Source organism: Chiloscyllium punctatum, chromosome 34, assembly GCF_047496795.1.
Source record: "Chiloscyllium punctatum isolate Juve2018m chromosome 34, sChiPun1.3, whole genome shotgun sequence".
Lineage (NCBI taxonomy): Eukaryota > Metazoa > Chordata > Chondrichthyes > Orectolobiformes > Hemiscylliidae > Chiloscyllium > Chiloscyllium punctatum.
In genome coordinates, this window is record NC_092772.1 from 55,741,584 (window position 1) to 55,756,576 (window position 14,993).

At 53.9% G+C, this 14,993-nt stretch overlaps 1 protein-coding gene across 3 annotated transcripts in view; it reads left to right on the forward strand.

Annotated features, from left to right (window-relative positions):
* The first annotated feature begins 6,341 nt into the window (after positions 1 to 6,341).
* LOC140458867 (ICOS ligand-like) overlaps positions 6,342 to 14,993 on the forward strand; it is a 34,229-nt gene continuing 25,577 nt past the window's right edge. Inside the window, exons 1-3 of one of the 3 annotated variants that reach the window (XM_072553568.1) lie at positions 6,342 to 6,661; positions 9,627 to 9,750; positions 14,841 to 14,893. In XM_072553568.1, the coding sequence (XP_072409669.1) occupies positions 9,740 to 9,750; positions 14,841 to 14,893 (64 nt within the window). In that variant the 5' untranslated portion in view covers positions 6,342 to 6,661; positions 9,627 to 9,739. The other 2 variants (XM_072553569.1, XM_072553567.1) reach the window with 2 other exon arrangements.

Here is a 14,993-nt window from a genome sequence, read left to right on the forward strand (position 1 = left end):
GACTCTCCCTGTCCACCCCTATCTAACCCTCTGATTATCTGATATGTCTCCGTTAAGTCATCTCTCAACCTTCTTCTCTCTAATGAAAACAGCCTCAAGCCCCCTCAACCTTTCCTCATTAGGCCTTCCCTCGATACCAGGCAACATGCATTTGGAGAGGCGTTGGGTAGCAACTCGACACAGAGAGACTGTGCCAGATGTGGCCCAGCTGGGGGGGGGGGGATGCTGGATCAGTTGCTGAGTTGAAATCTGAGAGAGAGAGAGATCCTTTTGTGGCAAGGGATAGGGTTCAGAGGCAGCTGTATGGGGTCAGGCCACAGATCCACCCAGGTCCCATTGAAGGCCAGTACAGGCTAGAGAGGCTGAATGGCCTCCTCCAGTTCCGGTCGGACATCTTTGTCTGGTCATTCGGACCGGCAGGGAGAGGTTGGAGCACCTCTCCCTGCGGGAGTCTCCCGGGAAAATGGCAAGTCCGGATCTCCCCCTGTCGGAGCGAGCGAGAAACCGCATTGGTACTACCACAGCACTATCACTGGCTTGACGTGACTTGGCCAATATCCATGGGTACAAAGTTCCAAGGTGAGATATTTGCATGGTTGTTTCTCTCACAGTCCCCTCGCTGAGCTATTGTAGGGAGGAGTCAGGTAACCTGTCACAGAGTCATACACTATGGAAACAGGCCATTCGGCCCGAACTGGTCCGTGCTGACCACGGTGCCCACATAGCTCGTTCCTGGTTGGTCAATGGGAGGAATGGATCCAGTTGGCAGTGGGGAGCAATGGAAGGGAGGGGGAAGGGCTGGGACGGGATTCAGGAAATGGGGAGGGAGGTTACTCAAAATTGGAGAACTCAGTGTTGAACCCTCCAGGCTGTAGGCTGCCCAGGCAGGCAGGTGAGATGTTGTTGCCCCAATTTGCACCGTGGTTTATTGTGGCAATGGAGGAGGCCAAGGATGGTCATGTCAGAAAGGGAGTGGTTCGGGGAATTGAAATGGGCGGGGTCTGGGAGTTCTGGTCACCCCCCTGTGGGCCCGGCTGTGATTGGTAGGTCTGGTTGCCCCCCCACTGTGGGCCCGGCTGTGACTGGGAGTTTTGGCCGCTCCCTGTGTGCCCGGATGTGATACTCAGTGACACTTTCCCTGAGTTTTTGTTCGGTCACCCAATTCTCCCATTCCAACTAACCTCGCTCCCCATCCATCGTCTCCCTTCCCTGCCCCTCCCCCCCCCCTCCCCCTCCCTTCCACTGCTCCCTGCCACCAACTGGATCCATTCCTCCCATTGACCAACCAGGTCATACCCTCTACCTGTCGTCACCTATCCCACCCTGCACCCCACCTCCACCTTTATCTGCAGCTCCCCACTACTCCCTCCCCCAGTCCTGAGGAAGGGTTATACCTAAAACGTCGACTTCCCACCTCCTGGTGATGCCTGCCTTGCTGTGTTCTCCCAGCCTCCTGCCTGTCCCTCCTGATGCTGCCTGCCTTGCTGTGTTCTCCCAGCCTCCTGCCTGTCCCTCCTGATGCTGCCTGCCTTGCTGTGTTCTCCCAGCCTCCTGCCTGTCCCTCCTGATGTTGCCTGCCTTGCTGTGTTCTCCCAGCCTCCTGCCTGTCCCTCCTGATGTTGCCTGCCTTGCTGTGTTCTCCCAGCCTCCTGCCTGTCCCCCTGATGCTGCCTGCCTTGCTGTGTTCCTCCAGCCTCCTACCTGTCCCTCCTGGTGCTGCCTGCCTTGCTGTGTTCCTCCAGCCTCCTGCCTGTCGATGTCTTCCTCTGACAGTCCATTCCATACACGCACCACTCTCTGTGTGAAGGAGATACCCCCTCAGGCCCTACTTCTCTCTTTCCCCTCTCACCTTTAACCTCTTGCCCTCTCGTTTCCAAGTCCCCATTCCTGGGGAAAAGACTGTCTGCATTCACCCTTATCAATGCCCCTTGTGTTTTTATACACCTCGCCATCTGTTTCTCCCATCACTAACATCCCGGTGTTTTTGTTTTGGGATCCCCCTAATGATTCCCACATGGACTGTTGGGATGCTGTGGCTCATCCTGTCCGTGAGCAAGCTTCTCCGTGAATATCGCGGCCGCGTCAGTACGTCTGGCAACCCGGAAGGCTCCCACCGCCTCGAGGAATCCCAGTTTTCCCGCTGCGTTGCAGAGCGCGACACCTTACTGGGCTGGGCGGCCCGGGAAAGACCGCCCTCCGGGAGCAGGGAAGGCCGACGGGACTCGGACCGAGGATGGCGTTCCGACACGCTCGCCAAATGCGGTCCGGACAGACCCCGTGACCCCCCCCCCCCCCCCTGCCCCCAGATCAGGGCGGAAGAGAGGGCGCGTCGGTTGCCGTCTTCGGGAGGACGGAGGGGCGGGAGCTGCTGGGCTGGGCGCTAGACCAATGCAGCCTCAAGCGCAGGATGCCAGGCGGGACTTGATTCACGCACCCACCTCCCAGTGGCCAGTCACCACTCGGCAGTTTGGCCGGGGTGGGGGTGGGGTTTGGGGAAATACAAAGTTAGTGTTAATTCCTAGGGGCCTAGAATACAGGCACTGGGCTGTACTTGCTGAGGCTGTGAGAGGCTCGGGAATATTGTAGGCCCCGTATCTAAGGAGGGATGTGGAGGGGTGGGGGGGACTCCAGAGGAGGTTAACAGAGGGGCTGGCCATATAGACTGGTGAGAGGACTCTGGGTCTGTACTCGATAAGAGTTTTGGAGCATTGTGTGGAGGTGGGGGGGGGGGGGGGGGGGGAGGGGGGGGGGGCTGTGGGGGAGTCTGATTGACACTTAGGGAATACCAAGATGCCTGGACAGAGAGGACACGGAGAAGATCTTCCCAGGGGTAGGAGAGACCGTGATCCGAGGAAACAGGGAATGGGAAGGCCCTTCGGAACCAAAATGAGGGGGAGTTTCTTCAGCTGGGGTTGGGGGTGGGGGGGGGGTTGGGGGGAGGCCACGTCATTGAGAGAGAGAGATGGCTCTGGGTGAGTAAGGGAAGGGGAGGGGGGGCGTCAAGGGCGATGGGGGGGAATGGGGTTGAGCAACCTATCAGCCATGATGGAATGGCAGAGCAGAATGGATGGGCCGAACGACCTCATTCTCTCCTTGGTCGCTACATATCTGCAAACACCCTTACTGCTCCCAGAGGTTCCGGATTGTTCCATTTGGCTTCACGTTTGCTGCTGAGTTGCGATCTGCTTTCAGGTGTGCCTGGGCATTATGGGACAGAGTGACAGCGTTCCCTTTAGGAAAGAATTCCCATCTGGGGATGAGGCGAAGGAACAGGGGAGCTCTCTGCAGGTTGCTTTCCTTCAGATGCGTTTGCATGTTCCCAGGCAGTGCCCAGTCCTCACGACTCTGAAGGGAGGGTAGATTGAGTGAGTGGGGGGGGGCACGCATCTGATGAGGTGAGATTTTGAGAACAGCAGGATGAAATCTGCCTCGAAGGAGAGACCCCTCCATTTACCTCCATAACTCCCTCCCCCAACAGAATGGAAACAGATCCTTCGGTCCAACCCGTCCATGCGCCTCTAGTTCTGGACTCCCCCACCCCAGGGAAAAGACTTTGTCTATTTACCCTATCCATGCCCCTCATGATTTTATAAACCTCTATAAGGTCACCCCTCAGCCTCCAACGCTCCAGGGAAAACAGCCCCAGCCTATTCAACCTCTCCCTATAGCTCAAATCTCCAACCCTGGCAACATCCTTGTAAATCTTTTCTGAACCCTTTCAAGTTTCACAACATCTTTCCGATAGGAAGGAGACCAGAATTGCACACAATATTCCAACAGTGGCCTAACCAATGTCCTGTACAGCCGCAACATGACCTCCCAACTCCTGTACTCAATACTCTGACCAATAAAGGAAAGCATACCAAACACCTTCCTCACTATCCTATCTACCTGCGATTCAACTTTCAAGGAGCTATGAACCTGCACTCCAAGGTCTCTTTGTTCAGCAACACTCCCAAGGACCTTACCATTAAGTGCATAAGTCCTGCTAAGATTTGCTTTCCCAAAATGCAGCACCTCATATTTATCTGAATTAAACTCCATCTGCCACTTCTCAGCCCATTGGCCCATCTGGTCCAGATCCTGTTGTAATCTGAGGTAACCCTCTTCGCTGTCCACTACACCTCCAATTTTAGTGTCATCTGCAAACTTACTAACTGTACCTCTTATGCTCGTATTTATGGAAATGACAAAAAGTAGAGGACCCAGCACCGATCCTTGCGGCACTCCACTGGTCACAGGCCTCCAGTCTGAAAAACAACCCTCCACCCCCACCCTCTGTCTTCTACCTTTGAGCCAGTTCTGTATCCAAATGGCTAGTTCTCCCTGTATTCCGTGAGATCCAAACGAGGCTTACCACAAGGAGCCTAATTACTCAGCCTTGCGGGACACACCCTTGGGGTGGCACAATGGCTCAGTGGTGAGCACTGCTGCCTCACAGGGACCCGGGTTCGATTCCAGCCTCGGGTGTATGGCTGTGTAGAGTTTGCACATCCTCCCCGTGTCTGTTTTGGTTTCCTCCGGGTGCTCCGGTTTCCTCCCACAGTCCAAACATGTGTAGGTTAGGGTGGATTGGCCATGCTAAATTGTCCCATAGTGCCCAGGGATGTGTAGGTTAGGGTGGATTGGCCATGCTGAATTACCCATAGTGCCCAGAGATGTGCAGGTTAGGGGATTGGCCGTGCTAAATTACCCATAGTGCCCAGGGATGTGCAGGTTAGGGTGGATTGGCCATGCTAAATTGTCCCATAGTGCCCAGGGATGAGCAGGTTAGGGTGGATTGGCCATGCTAAATTGTCCCATAGTGCCCAGGGATGTGCAGGTTAGGGTGGATTGGCCATGCCAAATTATCCCATAGTGCCCAGGGATGTGCAGGTTAGGGTGGATTGGCCATGCTAAATTGTCCCATAGTGTCCAGGGATGTGCAGGTTAGGGTGGATTGGCCATGCTAAATTGTCCCATAGTGCCCAGGGATGTGCAGGTTAGGGTGGATTGGCCATGGGAAACAGTCCCATAGTGCCCAGGGATGTGTAGGTTAGGGTGGATTGGCCAGGCTAAATTGTCCCATAGTGCCCAGGGATGTGCAGGTTAGGGTGGATTGGCCATGCTAAATTGTCCCATAGTGCCCAGGGATGTGCAGGTTAGGGTGGATTGGCCATGCTAAATTGTCCCATAGTGCCCAGGGATGTGCAGGTTAGGGTGGATTGGCCATGCTAAATTGTCCCATAGTGCCCAGGGATGTGCAGGTTAGGGTGGATTGGCCATGGGAAACAGTCCCATAGTGCCCAGGGATGTGTAGGTTAGGGTGGATTGGCCATGCTAAATTGTCCCATAGTGCCCAGGGATGTGCAGGTTAGGGTGGATTGGCCATGCTAAATTGTCCCATAGTGCCCAGGGATGTGTAGGTTAGGGTGGATTGGCCATGGGAAACAGTCCCATAGTGCCCAGGGATGTGTAGGTTAGGGTGAATTGGCCATGCTAAATTGTCCCATAGTGTCCAGGGATGTGCAGGTTAGGGTGGATTGGCCATGCTAAATTGTCCCATAGTGCCCAGGGATGTGCAGGTTAGGGTGGATTGGCCATGCTAAATTGTCCCATAGTGCCCAGGGATGTGTAGGTTAGGGTGGATTGGCCATGGGAAATTGTCCCATAGTGCCCACGGATGTGCAGGTTAGGGTGGATTGGCCATGCTAAATTGTCCCATAGTGCCCAGGAATGTGCAGGTTAGGGTGGATTAGTCAGGGATAAATGTAGGTGCATGGGTCTGGGTGAGTATGCGCAAAGATGTGCTCCCCTGCCAACCCATAATCGACCCACCGAGAACATAGGAAAGCAAACTTGGCCAAACTATAACAAACTCACCCAGGATGCCTCAGCAGTGACTGAACAGGCTGATAAGCGAAACTAGGCAGCACTCACAGACAAGTGAATACACTTCCCAAAACCCACTGACAATGTCGGATCAACCACAGCTCTCCCAAAGCCCCGAGGGTAGTTTCACAACCCAGCAATACCACACAAAGTACAGGTCAGACAGAGAGGCACCAGGAATGCGCATTACCCCCAGGCCAGGACAATGGAATCACCTCAGTGTTTCGGAGGAGACATTAACACCGACCCTGCGAAGGGGCCTGGAATCTCCGGACCCATTGATCCTGTCAGGATATTGCATTGTATTGAGAATCAGGGCACTCCTCCGATAACAAATTCGCCTGATTGTAACTAGATTACCCCCTTTCCAGATACATCGTCGCTTCCCCATTTGTAACTCAGTTTATTTTCCAGGATTATCATAAAAAAACTGACTTCATCCTCAGGGCATGGGAGGGGACCCTTCGATCTGTGTGTACAGACGATCAGCCCTGCGTCAGCGTGGGCGATTTCTCTTCCAGTGACATTGCTTGCGTGGGTTTCTGTTTGCGTGGTGTCTGCTGGGCTAATTTCTCCCAAGGGCGGGTTACTCCTCGGAGGGTCGGTGTGGACATGTTGGGCCGAAGGGCCTGTCTCCACACTGCAGGGATTTGATGCTTTAACTGCCGGGCAGCCTGACAAGAAATTGAGAAGCTGGAGATCAGAGTCGAGAGAGCGTTGCTGGAAAAGCACAGCGGGTCAGGCAGCATCCGCCCTTCATCGGGAATGAACCTGGACAACGTACGTCCAGGTCAGTGTAGCCAGTTCACTGCCTTGTAACCGAGCTTTGTATGTGCTGATTTATTCAGCTTAGTTCCCAGACCCCCCCCAGCGTCTCCAGCACACTCTCGGAATTCAGCGGCTCGCCATCAGCCCAGCTCTGACAGAACAACCACAAGTAATCCCCTCTATCCCATCCCAGGAGGGATGCAGGTGAAGCTCCTGACCGATCCCGGGCGATTCCCCACGGATATTTTATTCAAGGGAAAGATTTCACTCGATGAAAATAAACTCCCCTCGCTTCCGCTCGTTGCCCTTTTCAGCGATGGGTCACGAAACTTTCTGAAGTCAAAGGTGAGGTTATAACTTCCCGCCCCAACTTCCCTCGGTCTACAGCACCATCCCCCCCCCCCCCCCCGTATTCAGATAGCTACCCCACCAAAAATATTGCACCTTCTCAAAGTCAAGAAGCCATTATGTTTCAGGTTAAATATATTCTGTGGCTAACGCCGTGCTGTCCCTGTCCCTGGGAGGGTTTGATGGGGGGACAGTGTAGAGGGAGCTTTACTCTGTACCCTGTGCTGTCCCTGTCCTGGGAGTGTTTGATGGGGGACAGTGTAGAGAGAGCTTTACTCTGTATCTAACCCCGTGCTGTCCCTGTCCTGGGAGTGTTTGATGGGGGACAGTGTAGAGAGAGCTTTACTCTGTATCTAACCCCGTGCTGTCCCTGTCCTGGGAGTGTTTGATGGGGGACAGTGTAGAGAGAGCTTTACTCTGTATCTAACCCCGTGCTGTCCCTGTCCTGGGAGGGTTTGATGGGGGACAGTGTAGAGGGAGCTTTACTCTGTATCTAACCCCGTGCTGTCCCTGTCCTGGGAGGGTTTGATGGGGGACAGTGTAGAGGGAGCTTTACTCAGTATCTAACCCCGTGCTGACCCTGTCCTGGGAGGGTTTGATGGGGGGACAGTGTAGAGGGAGCTTTACTCTGTATCTAACCCCGTGCTGTCCCTGTCCTGGGAGTGTTTGATGGGGGACAGTGTAGAGGGAGCTTTACTCAGTATCTAACCCCGTGCTGACCCTGTCCTGGGAGGGTTTGATGGGGGGACAGTGTAGAGAGAGCTTTACTCTGTATCTAACCCCGTGCTGTCCCTGTCCTGGGAGGGTTTGATGGGGGGACAGTGTAGAGGGAGCTTTACTCTGTACCCTGTGCTGTCCCTGTCCTGGGAGTGTTTGATGGGGGACAGTGTAGAGAGAGCTTTACTCTGTATCTAACCCCGTGCTGTCCCTGTCCTGGGAGTGTCTGATGGGGGGACAGTGTAGTGGGAGCTTTACTCTGTATCTAACCCCGTGCTGTCCCTGTCCTGGGAGTGTTTGATGGGGGGACAGTGTAGAGGAAGCTTTACTCTCTGCCTTCTCTTGTGCCTTCCCTGTCCCTGTCCTGGGAGTGTTTCATTTGAATGAATACAGTTCAGGGACAGAGAAATGAGCACAAAGTTCTTCATCAACTTTCATCTTTTTGGAACCAACCTCTGGTTCAATGTCAGAAGCAGAGCTTGGGGAAAGGGTTAACGTTTGTGGGGAATTTCAGTTTGAACACGCCCCGTCGTTCAATGAAAGCCGTGAATCCATTCGCTGTCTCTGACCCTTTTTTGGAATGTGGTTTGCAAACTTGCTTACTCCAGCTTGACTCTCCAAGCTGACTCCAGAAGCAGAAACACATGTTTTGTTCCTGTGTGTGTGTGTGTGTGCTTATGTCTCTCTTTCGGTGATTACCCTGTGGTGTTGCTGCTGTTTAGGGTAAGTTTCTCATCCACTTCATTGCCGCATTTCCAAGTTGCTGAAAACACTTTCACTGCTGAAGTGTTTCAGGGACTATTCCAGCTTCAGTCCACGCTGTCATTCTTAATTTCTCTCTCCCTCCCTCTGCCTTGGTCTCCCTGTCTGAATATTCCATGTGTGCCTGTGTCTCTGCTCGGGATCAGTGCGTCTCCACAGGGTGGCTGAGTGGGTGGCACTGCTGCCTCACAGCGCCAAGGACCCACGTCTGATTCCACCCTCGGGCAACTGTCCGTGGAGAGTGTGTACATTCTGTCTGCGTGGGTTTCCTCCGGGTGCTCCAGTTTCCTCCCACAGCCCAAAGATGGGCAGGTTTAGGGTGGATTGGCAGTGCTAAGTTGCCCCGCAGCGTCCAGGGATGTGCAGGCTAGGTGGGTCACCCATGGGAAATAAAGTAATTAGGTCAGTTTGGTTTCAATGGTCTGAGTACCTGCTTCCACACTGTAGGGATTCTATGATTCTATATCCCACTGTCCACATCTCTGTGTTGCTTGTTATATCTGTACTTCTCTGACTCTCTCTGTCTCTCTCTCTATGTTTGTTATTGCTTTTCTGCCCCTTCGTTTTCTCTGTCTCTTTCTCTGTGTGTTTGTCTCTCTCTCTCTATCTCGTTCTCCACATCTCTGACTCTCTCTGTCTCTCTCTCTATGTCTGTTATTGCTTTTCTGCCCCTTCGTTTTCTCTCTTTCTCTCTCTCCGTTCTCCACATCTCACTCTCTCATGCAGTCTTTTGTGTTCTTTCCCTTTATTTTCAGCTTTCTCTCTCTCTCCCTCTATTTTTATGTTGCCTCAGTGTCTCTTTCTCCAGCTGTTTCGCACCCCCTCCCCTCCGTCATCGCCTTGCCTTCACTTGTCTTTCCCGGGACAGGGAATGAGTACAGAACACCAGTCCACAATCTGCGATTCCCATGGAATCCATGCTCATGAGATCATTCCTCATCGGACACGCACTTCTGAACGCCTGTCTTTCCCTGGTCTGCTACTCACTGGGACTGCCACACAGATAGAGGATAAATAATTACAGGAAGGGGTTGCTAATGAGTGATTTGTCTCTCTCTCACTTCACTCTTGGAAGTTCAGACTTGAACTTTGAGGTTCCACCTCTCGCTGAAGCTTTCAGAGCTCTGTATTAATGCCAGCAATGTCTTTAAATCTTTCAGGAAGTCAGCATTTTATAGCCCAAACTGCACCGAGTTAACCCTTGCAGTGCCTGGACTGCATCTGCAGACGAGTTGGCATCATCTGTTCGACGCGCATTATCATATTAAAACAAATGGAACTGCGGTAAGGTCCATTCAATGCCTCGTTTCTCAATAATCCTCAGAAATATTACAACGGTCAGCATGTTTCACAATATCCCACAGGAGGATTGGGGTCCCTGGCTGGGCCCAGTATTTATTGCCCCCCCCGTCCCGAGTTGCCCCCCCCTTGAGAAGGTGGGGGTGAGCTGCCTTCTTCAGCCGCTGGAGTCCATGCGTTGATCCACAATGTCCCTGAGGGAGGGAATCCCAGGATTCTGACCCAGGAAGGAACGGCCGATATATTTCCAAGCCGGGAGGGTGAGGGGCTCGGAGGGGAACTCGCAGGGGGGTGGTGTCCCCATGTCTCTGCTGCCCCTTGTCCTTCCAGATGGAAGTGGCCGTGAGTTTGGAAGGTGCTGCCTGAGGGTCTTTGGTGAGTTCCTGCAGTGGGTCTTGTAGATGGTACACACTGCAGTTACTGAGGGTCGGTGGGGGGAGGGAGGGGATGGTACACACTGCTGTTACTGAGTGTCAGTGGGGGGAGGGAGGGGATGGTACACACTGCTGTTACTGAGGGTCGGTGGGGGAGGGAGGGAATGGTACACACTGGTGTTACTGAGGGTCGGTGGGGGGAGGGAGGGGATGGTACACACTGCTGTTACTGAGGGTCGGTGGGGGGAGGGAGGGGATGGTACACACTGCTGTTACTGAGCGTCGGTGGGGGAGGGAGGGGATGGTACACACTGCTGTTACTGAGTGTCGGTGGGGGGAGGGAGGGGATGGTACACACTGCTGTTACTGAGGGTCGGTGGGGGAGGGAGGGGATGGTACACACTGCTGTTACTGAGCGTCGGTGGGGGGAGGGAGGGGATGGTACACACTGCTGTTACTGAGTGTCGGTCAGGGGAGGGAGGGGATGGTACACACTGCTGTTACTGAGGGTCGGTGGGGGAGGGAGGGGATGGTACACACTGCTGTTACTGAGGGTCGGTGGGGGAGGGAGGGGATGGTACACACTGCTGTTACTGAGCGTCGGAGTGGGAGGGAGGGGATGGTACACACTGCTGTTACTGAGCGTCGGTGGGGGGAGGGAGGGGATGGTACACACTGCTGTTACTGAGGGTCGGTGGGGGGAGGGAGGGGATGGTACACACTGCTGTTACTGAGCGTCGGTGGGGGGAGGGAGGGGATGGTACACACTGCTGTTACTGAGGGTCTGTGGGGGAGGGAGGGGATGGTACACACTGCTGTTACTGAGGGTCTGTGGGGGAGGGAGGGGATGGTACACACTGCTGTTACTGAGCGTCGGTGGGGGGAGGGAGGGGATGGTACACACTGCTGTTACTGAGCGTCGGTGGGGGGAGGGAGGGGATGGTACACACTGCTGTTACTGAGGGTCGGTGGGGGGGGGAGGGGATGGTACACACTGCTGTTACTGAGCATCGGTGAGGGGGGAGGGAGGGGATGGTACACACTGCTGTTACTGAGCGTCGGTGGGGGAGGGAGGGGATGGTACACACTGCTGTTACTGAGCGTCGGTGGGGGAGGGAGGGGATGTTTGTGGGTGTGGGGCCAATCCAGCGGGGGGGCTGCTCTGTCCCTGGATGGTGTCGAGCTTCTTGAGTGTTGTTGGAGCTGCCCCCATCCAGGGGCAAGTGGGGAGTATTCCCTCACCCTCCTGCCTTGGGCCTTGTCGATGGTGGGACAGGCTTTGGGGGGGGGGAGTCAGGAGGGGAGTTACTCGTTGTGTCGATACGGCTGGGTCAACTCACTTTCTGGTCAATGGTGTCAACTTCCGCATCTCCCCTTCCCCCACCCCTCCACCCCACCCCAAGCCCAACCCTCCCGCTCAGCACCGCCCTCTTGAACTGTACTAACTGTCAATCTTCCCTCCCACCTCCATCCACCTATCACCTTCCCCGCCCCCCCAAGCCCCACCCCCATTTATCTCTCCGCGCCGCCCTCCCCCCAAATTCCTGATTAAGGGACGGAATGGTGATTCTCCTGCTCCTGGGATGTTGCCTGATCGGCTGTGTTTTTCCAGCACCCCACTTTTTGATGAGTGGTATCCCAGATGTAAATTCACCGTTGTCCTGCCTGACCGTGGGATCTGCTGTCCCCATTGGGTAGAGGTGACTGGCAGGGGTTTAATCTGGCCGCCTCTGGGCCTCAAGTGAGGGGAGAGATTGACAAGAATCTGTCATGTCGGTGGAGGTGGGTACTGGAGATCCGAGTCTAGACAGAAGCGGTGCTGGAAAAGCACAGCAGGTCAGGCAGCATCCGAGGAGCAGGAAAATCAATGTTTCGGGCAAAATCCCTTCATCAGGAATGAGGCTGGGAGCCTCGGGGGTGGAGAGATAAATGGGAGGGGGGGTGGGGATGGGGAGAAGGTAGCAAAGAGCGCAATAGGTGGATGGAGGTGGGGGTAAAGGTGATAGGTCAGAGGGGAGGGTGGAGTGGATGGTGGGAAGGGAGATCGACAGGTGGGACAGGTCATGAGGACGGTGCTGAGCTGGAAGGTTGGAGCTGGGGTGAGGTGGGGGGAGGGGAAATGAGGAAACTGTTGAAGTCCACATTGATGCCCTGGGGTTGAAGTGTTCCGAGGCGGAAGATGAGGCGTTCTTCCTCCAGGCGTCTGGTGGTGAGGGAGCAGCGGTGAAGGAGGCCCAGGACCTCCATGTCCTCGGCAGAGTGGGAGGGGGAGTTGAAATGTTGGGCCACGGGGCGGTTTGGTTGATTGGTGCGGGTGTCTCGGAGATGTTCCCTAAAGCACTCTGCTAGGAGGCGCCCAGTCTCCCCAATGTAGAGGAGACCACATCGGGAGCAACGGATACAATAAATGATATTAGTGGATGTGCAGGTGAAACTTTGATGGATGTGGAAGGCTCCTTTAGGGCCTTGGATAGAGGTGAGGGAGGAGGTGTGGGCGCAGGTTTACCGGTCCATGCGGTGGCAGGGGAAAGTGCCAGGATGGGAGGGTGGGTCGTAGGGGGGCGTGGACCTGACCAGGTAGTCACGGAGGGAGCAGTCTTTGCGGAAGGCGGAAAGGGGTGGGGAGGGAAATATATCCCTGGCGGTGGGGTCTTTTTGGAGGTGGCGGAAATGGGAGCCTCATTGCCTGGTGTCTGACACACAGAGCTGCCAATAACACCCACACATGGCTGAGGGTGAGATGAAGGACTGGAGAACTCAGTGATTTAAATTTTTTAAAATTCATTCATGGGATAAGGAAGGGCATCGCTGGCTAGGCCCAGCATTTATTTCCCAATCCAGAGGGCAGTTCAGAGTCAGCCATATTGCTGTGAGTCTGGAGTCACGTGTAGGCCTCAGACCAGGTAAAGATGGCGGTTTCCTTCCCTGAAGGACATGTGGTGGGTTTTGTATTTTCCAACATGGTCATCATTAGATTCTTAATTCCAGATTTTTATTGGATTCAAATTCCACCAGCGCGGGGATTCAAACCCAAGTCCCCGAAACATGACCTAGATTTCTGGATTAACAGTTGAGCGATAATACACTCACTGACTCCCCCATTGACTAGAACAAAGTAGGTTGTTATATTGTCTGTCTGTTATTGGAGACGGTCAGTGCCTGGCATTTGTGTGGCGCAAATGTTACTTGCCACTTGTCAACCCAAGCCTGGATATTGTCCGGATCTTTGTTGCATTTGAACACTGACTGCTTCAGTATCTGAGGAGTTACGAATGGTGCTGAACACTGTGCAACCATCAGCGAACATCCTCACCTCTGACCTTATGATGGAGGGAAGGTCATTGAGGAAACAGCTGAAGCTGGTTTGGCCTCAGACATTACACTGAGGAACTCCTACAGTGACGGCCTGGAGCCAAAACCCTCCACATCCACAACCTTGGAGCCAGCTCTGATCCCATCCAGCTCAGAGTCTTTACCCACCCACTCCCTCCCGGACTGATTTTCGCTCAGGCCTTGATGTTACACTCAGTCACGTGCGGGGGACTTCATATAGTTTTCCAAGACTGCTTCTCACCATCATACAACCAGGCAATGGGGTCTTCAACAGCTGGGAATCACAAACATTGAGATCAACAATATTGGTTCCTTTCCTTTCTCGCACTCTCTCTCTCACTCTCTCTATCACTCTCTCTCTCTAACACACTCTCTCTCTCTAACACACTCTCTCTGTCTCTCTCTAACACTCTCTCTCTCTCTCTCTCTAACACACTCTCTCTCTATCACTCTCTCCCTCTCTAACACACTCTCTCTCTCTAACAGACTCTCTCTCACTGTCTCTCTCTCTCTCTCTATCACTCTCTCTCTCAAACACACTCTCTCTCTCTCTATAACACATTCTCTCTCTAACACACTCTCTCTCTCTCTAACACACTCTCTCTCTCTAACAGACTCTCTCTCACTGTCTCTCTCTCTATCACTCTCTCTCTCAAACACACTCTCTCTCTCAAACACACTCTCTCTCTCTAACACACACACTCTCTCACTCTCTCTCTCTCTAACACACTCTCTCTCTAACACTCTCTCTCTCTCTCGCTCTCTAACACTCTCTCTCTCTAACACACAGTCTCTCTCTCTCTAACACACACTCTCTCTCTCTAACACACACTCTCTCTCTAACACTCTCTCTCTCTCTAACACACACTCTCTCTCTAACACTCTCTCTCTCTCTCTAACACACTCTCTCTCTCTAACACACACTCTCTCTCTAACTCTCTCTCTCTAACACTCTCTCTCTCTAACACACACTCTCTCTCTAACACTCTCTCTCTCTCTCTAACACTCTCTCTCTCTCTCTCTCTCTCCTTTCACCCTTCCCTCGGCCCAGGGGCTGATGGGTTCCTCAGCTCTATCCTCCTGAGGAGGGGGTATGGGAGTGAGTGAGACTTGAGGAGGGAGTGTAGGGAGAGGGGGGTGAGTGAGACCTTGAAGGGGGGGGGGTGATGCCCTCTGTGGGCGAATAGCTGGCCGGCCAGTCAACATGGGGAAGCAACATCAAGAATGGCAATTTGGATACAGCGAATCGGTTCAGAGGTCAAGGGGCAGGAAAGGGGAGGCTGGGTCAGGAGCTGAAGGGCTGGAAGCCTTGACAAACACATTCCTAAAAGGGCCAGGCACTGACAGAAACCTCCTCTTCTCTTTCAGAATGAAGGCATTGTCCCTCAGCCTCTGGGTAGTAGGCCTCAGCACCGTATCAGGTTAGCTCTTCATAATGTTTCTCTCTCTTTCCAAAGGTCAGCAACTGACGGAGTGTGCTCAGGGCAAGGAGGCTCCCTGGGGAAGGGGCTGGGACTGTTC